This window comes from Mirounga leonina, unplaced genomic scaffold (assembly GCF_011800145.1).
Source record: "Mirounga leonina isolate KUSES-001 unplaced genomic scaffold, KU_Mleo_1.0 Mir_101414, whole genome shotgun sequence".
In the NCBI taxonomy this organism is placed as follows: Eukaryota; Metazoa; Chordata; class Mammalia; order Carnivora; family Phocidae; genus Mirounga; species Mirounga leonina.
In genome coordinates, this window is record NW_023270121.1 from 1,733,373 (window position 1) to 1,739,096 (window position 5,724).

General features: G+C 46.4%; 1 protein-coding gene across 6 annotated transcripts; it reads right to left on the bottom strand.

The window, feature by feature from the left end:
- Positions 1 to 718: 718 nt before the first annotated feature.
- Positions 719 to 5,486, bottom strand: ARMCX3 (armadillo repeat containing X-linked 3). Of its 6 annotated transcripts, none has more exons than XM_035021890.1 (6): positions 5,337 to 5,486; positions 5,184 to 5,233; positions 4,726 to 4,805; positions 4,371 to 4,431; positions 4,051 to 4,121; positions 719 to 3,773 (listed from the first exon to the last, which is right to left on the bottom strand). In XM_035021890.1, the coding sequence occupies exon 6, from the start codon at positions 3,625 to 3,627 to the stop codon at positions 2,488 to 2,490; it is 1,140 nt and encodes a 379-aa protein (XP_034877781.1). In that variant the 5' UTR covers positions 3,628 to 3,773; positions 4,051 to 4,121; positions 4,371 to 4,431; positions 4,726 to 4,805; positions 5,184 to 5,233; positions 5,337 to 5,486; the 3' UTR covers positions 719 to 2,487. The 6 variants fall into 6 exon arrangements, with proteins under 6 accessions (XP_034877781.1, XP_034877691.1, XP_034877603.1 ...); XM_035021800.1 differs by having other exon boundaries at positions 4,726 to 4,833; XM_035021712.1 differs by lacking the exon at positions 5,184 to 5,233.
- Between the last annotated feature and the right edge of the window lie 238 nt (positions 5,487 to 5,724).

Consider the following 5,724-nt stretch of genomic DNA (forward strand, 5'->3'; position numbering starts at 1 on the left):
GTTACAGTATCATCTAATTTTATGTAGAGAATATATAGAAATATGGATAGTAAAAGCGTCTGCAAGGGCTTACACTCAGTTTCAATTCTGCGCTTCTCTCCTCAGTTGCCACAGTTCCTTACACTGTTACACTCTGTACCTCCTCTCTGGGAATCACATCCACTCCCACGTCCTCAATTACCATTAATCCTCTGGTGGCTCCCAAATCTTTTTTTTTCCCCCCTCTGAGTGCCAGCTGAATACACTGAAATGACAATAGGCTGTCTCCATCTGGGTATCACAAAGATTCCTCAAACTCAATTTATTTTAAGTGGATTAGCCTTCCCCTCCCAAATCTTTTTCTCCTACCTAATAACAGAGCAAGAAAAATGTTGACTGCCTTTTCCCACTCCCACCAGTAAAACAAGTGTCAAATGAATCTCCACTTGTACGTGATTCAATAGGGTCACCATATGCAACAACTTGAAGCCAACGAATCCCTGACCCTTTTATCTAATATAGACAACATTAAGGTAAGTATATGGAAGCCTGGGGCTGGAAGCAGAAGGCCACTGAACAGAGGATTTTACCCTTTCCTGATCTCACTAGGAATATGTTGTAGAGGCTGGTGAGATCATGTCTGAGGAAACACTGAGTCCTGGGAAATAAGAAAACCTTATTCCTCTGAGAAATTATTTTAACAGTTGTCTTGCAGGAATGACAGAACTCTACACACTAGTCACTTAATAAATGCTAACCTTTATTGTTGCTATTATTTATTAAATGACACTGACACATGGCAGAATGCCCCCAGCAAAATAAAAGTCAACCAAAAAAACAAAAACAAACAAACAAAAAACTATCAACCCTGCATTCTAGGGAATTAAGGGTGCTCATTTTTCTTAGCTAACTGCTCTGTGGCCAGAACATTCTAAGTATTTTGCATGTTTAACCGTCATGACAAACCCCATCTTCATCACTCATCTAGCATTTCAGAGAGGCAACTTTAACCCATCTCATTTGTAATCTAAATTGTTTTCTACTCGGTACATGCTCCACCCACCTGCTTCATTCCCAACACTTCCTTTTTCAAAAATTTCCAAAAAACCAATATCCATTTTATATAAATAAGAACACGTGGATGAATAAAAAGTAAAAAGGTGAAGATCACTCATTATCCTTCCACTCAAATATACCAGTTACTGTTTAGATAACTATAATTCCATAGTAGTGTCTACTTTAAAATATGTTTTACTAATTCAAAAAAGAAATGGAACCATTCTACGAACACTGCTATCTAACCTACTTTTCTCATATAACAATGCAGAATGAATATCTTTTCCTGGCAATATGGATTTGAATCAACATAGCTAACATATATACCGTGTGAACGTTCCTCAATTTATTGAACCAATCCGGTGTGCTAGACACTTAGAGTTGCTTCTGATTCTTACTGTTTTGGACAGTACTGGGATGAATAGCCTTGTACATACAGTCTTTAGCCAATTATTCAATTATTTCCTTAGGACAAAGGGTTTACATACTTTAAGGCTTATATGTATTACCAAACGGCCCTCCACATACCCGTACAAACTCAATGTAAACTCATTCCTACCACCAGGGTTTGGTAGGATCCATTTTTCCACACCCTCATAGACACTGCACAGCTGGTGAGAGAGGCCTCTATATGAATTCCAATTATTCTTTCTAGTCAAAAATATTTAATGGCTCTTGGTGTTCAGTGGGATACTATTCAAACAGTTCTCCACAAAGTGGCTTCGCTCAGCTTTCCAAATTTATTTACTTCCATTCCCCACACTCTCCACCCTAAGTAGACTAGTCTCCTCACTGTCATAGGAAAAGGGTTCCTACCTCCATGCCTTTCTCAGCCTAGTGCCCCCTCACTCCCGCTCTTGGAAAGCCTAAGGACCTACCCCATTCAGGAATCATTTTAGATGGTCCGCTTCTTCTAGGAATCCGTAGCTGACTATTATATCCCCCAGAAGCTTTGCTTCCTCTATGCTCTGAGAGCACACTTTTGACAATGAGTATATGCTCCAGATATCCTGTTATCTTTTTGTTTGTATATTTCTTATCTCTCCAACTAGATTATAAAACCAAAGGACAAGGATGGTCTCTTTCTTTTTTCTTTTTTTTTTTTTCAGCATTAACACACAACTTTATTGATGATACACAAAGTTAATGCAAATGACAGGAGGGAGCTTACTTATGACCAACTGGTTCACTGTCACGCAAAAGAAATAGTAAAAATATTTCAATCTAGGCAGCGAGATAAAAAGCAACAAACATGTTTTCAGAACAGGTAGTGATATCCATTCATCCAGCTTAAACCTGAAAACCGACTCAGATAAACATCAGCGTTGACGATACAATGATATTCATCACTCAAAATTGGCAGCTGAAAGGGTTCCTTTACCATATAAACAAGGTGGAGAAAAAGGAATAGTTTTACAATGTGTGTTGCTTCTAAACTACAAAATCAAGAAGTTATTCCTGGCTCTTTGGGAACATATGCTCGGCCAGTTTGGCCATGAATTTCCCAACCTTTACTTTCACCAAAAAATCATGGTGACTTTCTATCCCCAGAATCTTGTCAGCACACACTTGAAATTCTTTTAAAAAGAAAAACAGTGAACCTTCGCTGAATTGATTCTGAGTAGGTTCATTTTCTTCCCATTTAAAATTGTCATTTATGTTCTCAAATATGACCAGAAGTTTAAGAATAACCTCTTTGTTCTCCTTCTTATTAAAGAGGGAACCAAGTGAAGAGGGCACTTGGGCCCTGAGCAGTTCTCTAGCCATGGCTGGATTTTCAGCCAAATTCAAAAGGAGTTTCAAAACCTGAAATTTGGTTTCTTCGTTTCCCGCTGAAAATAGGCGAAAAAAGTCTGAGATGGAATTAGCAAGCATGTGCTGATATTCATTAGTAACAGTCATATTTGTAAGCAATCTTAGTCCAGCCAGCTGCACCGATGAGTTCAAGCGAGAAGTGACCGTGTCATCACACACTTGATTCATGTATATCTTAAGCCTGCGCTGATTTTCAGCATTCACACTCAAGTTATTCAGCACAATTAAAGCCTTTTCCTTAACTATGGGATCCCGAGTATTGAGAATCTTTGCTACAATTGGGAGGCCACCCAGATCACGAATAATATCTCTGTTAAATGCATAAGCAGCATTGTTACCCAGAGCAATTAAAGCTGCTTCGAGAATATAAGGCTTTTCAGACATCTCAACCAAGCAAAGAACTTTCTGCAGCTCTTGCGGGGACAAAATAGTATCATCTGAATTGGGAGAAGCCCGTTTCTGAACAGCCCGGCGAGCCCGGGTAGCCCTGGCCCTTGCTCTGGCCCTTGCTCTGGTTCCAGCCTCAGTCCCAATCCGGGCCCAAGGTGGGTACCACACTATGCCCTTGTTCTCACTGTTGTCATCATCATCATCAGACCAGTCATTGTACCGGGCCCCAGGGCAGTCCCCAACATCATCCACATCCCCAGACCCACCCTCAGCCATTTTCTCCTTGTTCTGTTTTCTTCCCCGGGTCAGTCTATAGATGCAATAGCAGGCTCCAGCCCCAATCACCAGTCCCGCAGTCACCCAGCCTACTTTCCTGGCGTAGCCCATGCAATCGTCCCTGACAATAGCAGGGACCAAGGAACAGAGTATTCACTCAGGCTGGGAGAGGAGGGCTATGGGCCTGGGTGCAGGCCTGTGGAAGGTGATTGTCTTCAGCCACTTCAAGGCCACAGTAGCTGACACTGGAGGTGGACCTGGGGGCGGAGGAAGGAAATGGGGTTTGAGTTTCTCTTCTGTGTTGCCCCATGCAGAGAGTTGCACAGAAGGACAGGAGAGTCATAAATGAATAGTTGGTAGGAAATGTAGATTGTTAACAAACCCTCTATATCCTCCTCCTTTCACCCTCCCTCTACCCTCCCCAGCCCACCCTCTCCCCAAGCCTAGATAAACGCAATGGAGCCCTTAGTCTCTGCTGGGGCCTCAGCCACCCCAACCTCGGGTGTCCCCAGGGAGTGGCACTGTTGCACTAACCTCCTCCAGACAGGCAGTCTGTCCCTTTTTCCCTCCCCTGGAGGTGTGCCACGCCCAACAACCCTTGCAATCTGCAAGAGACCAGAGCCAGGGAAAACTGAGAACTTGATGGATTGACAGTTCACGTTTCCTGATTCACCATCCAGGCTGTCAGAGATTTTTCACCTCTATGCCATCCAAAACATGCATAAACCTGCCCCTTCCCTGACCCGAAACGGGAGGGATATTAGAGAAATAAGGTAGGATTGGGTGAGCTTGTCCAACTGTGGCTGATTTCCAGCCCCTCCCCCATTCCAGGCAGCCCCCACGCCTACACCGACCTCTACTGATCCGAGGAAACTTCCTCCCTCGCTTCAAGTGGTGCCACCTGCTACAGCAGACCTGCAGGATGACAGATCGAAAACATGGGGACTAAGTGCTGTTGAGAGAGGAGGATTATGAACAAACTCTCTGATAGGTTTTCCTTCTATCATTCTCCCCAACCCCCACCCCCACCCCACCCCCCGCGACACACACACACACACACACACACACACACACCCCGAACGCCATTTCACCACAGTCCCGAGAGTGCAAGAAACACACTCAGCCTCAGCCCTAACCTAGATTATTGCCATCTCTGGCTTCTCCCTACCCCCCACCACCGCCCCTCTTAGGGTCCCCAGATAGCCTTACCCTCAAATCGACCTTCACCGATTGGGGTTAATTTCCTTCCTCTTCTCTTGCCTGGCGTAGTGCCGCAACCTACGGAAAGACTGGCAACCCAGGAGAGGCTCGGACCCCCTAGACACAGAGCCATGGTCAGGAAGACACAGCCACAGTCAGAAAGACGGGAAACGGCCGCTACTGAGCGCTTGGTGGACGACCAGTCCCCAGAGCACGAAACTCTTTCCTAATTCAGAGGCCTGGTTGTCAAAGGTTTCCCACCCCTATTAACCCCCCTCAGGGTTCTGCCGACATCACATTGCACCTTCCCCCTCCCCAAATGTCCAGCCTTTCCCCGCCGGCGCCGTCCTGAAGGACTGGGGGGCCAACACCCAGGCCACAGCTCTCTTTCCGGATTACGGCCTCGGCTCCCAGCAGATTCCCAACACCCGTTCTCTGGGCTCCTCCCCAACCAGCCCCCTGCTCACCATTTCGCAGCATCGAAATGGGCTGCGGGCGGGACAGATGTCTTGGAAAGCTGGCGGCGAGGGGAAGAGACGGCGGAGGCGCCTCAGGACCCGCGACGGTCTCCGCCCTACGCCCTTGGCCCCCCCACCTTATGGAATCTCCCAGGCACTGACCTGCAAGAATCCGGGACAATTTGCTTCTTCTCCTCCTCCTTCCCTCTGCCGCAGGCCCGCTGGCCCTCAGGGCAATGGGGAGCTGGTACTCAGACGGGAACAAGGACCAGAACAAGAAGGACTTCTGCACACGTCAGCTCTTGGTCACGTGAGAGCTACGTCATCCACCAACTCGGGTCCCTAATTTCCCCTCCCACCAGCAGTGCGGCAGAAGAGGGCCCGCCCCCCTCCATTCCCTCCCCCACACCAGGCCTGGTTACTCTTTCTTCTTTGCTAATCCCATCTCCCCGTAGTTGTGTTTGCCTTCCTCGGATTACCAGGAAGGGACAGCATCTTCCCCAGGGGCTACTGGCCACTTGTACTTTTTTGAAAAATTGCCTCTTCCTTC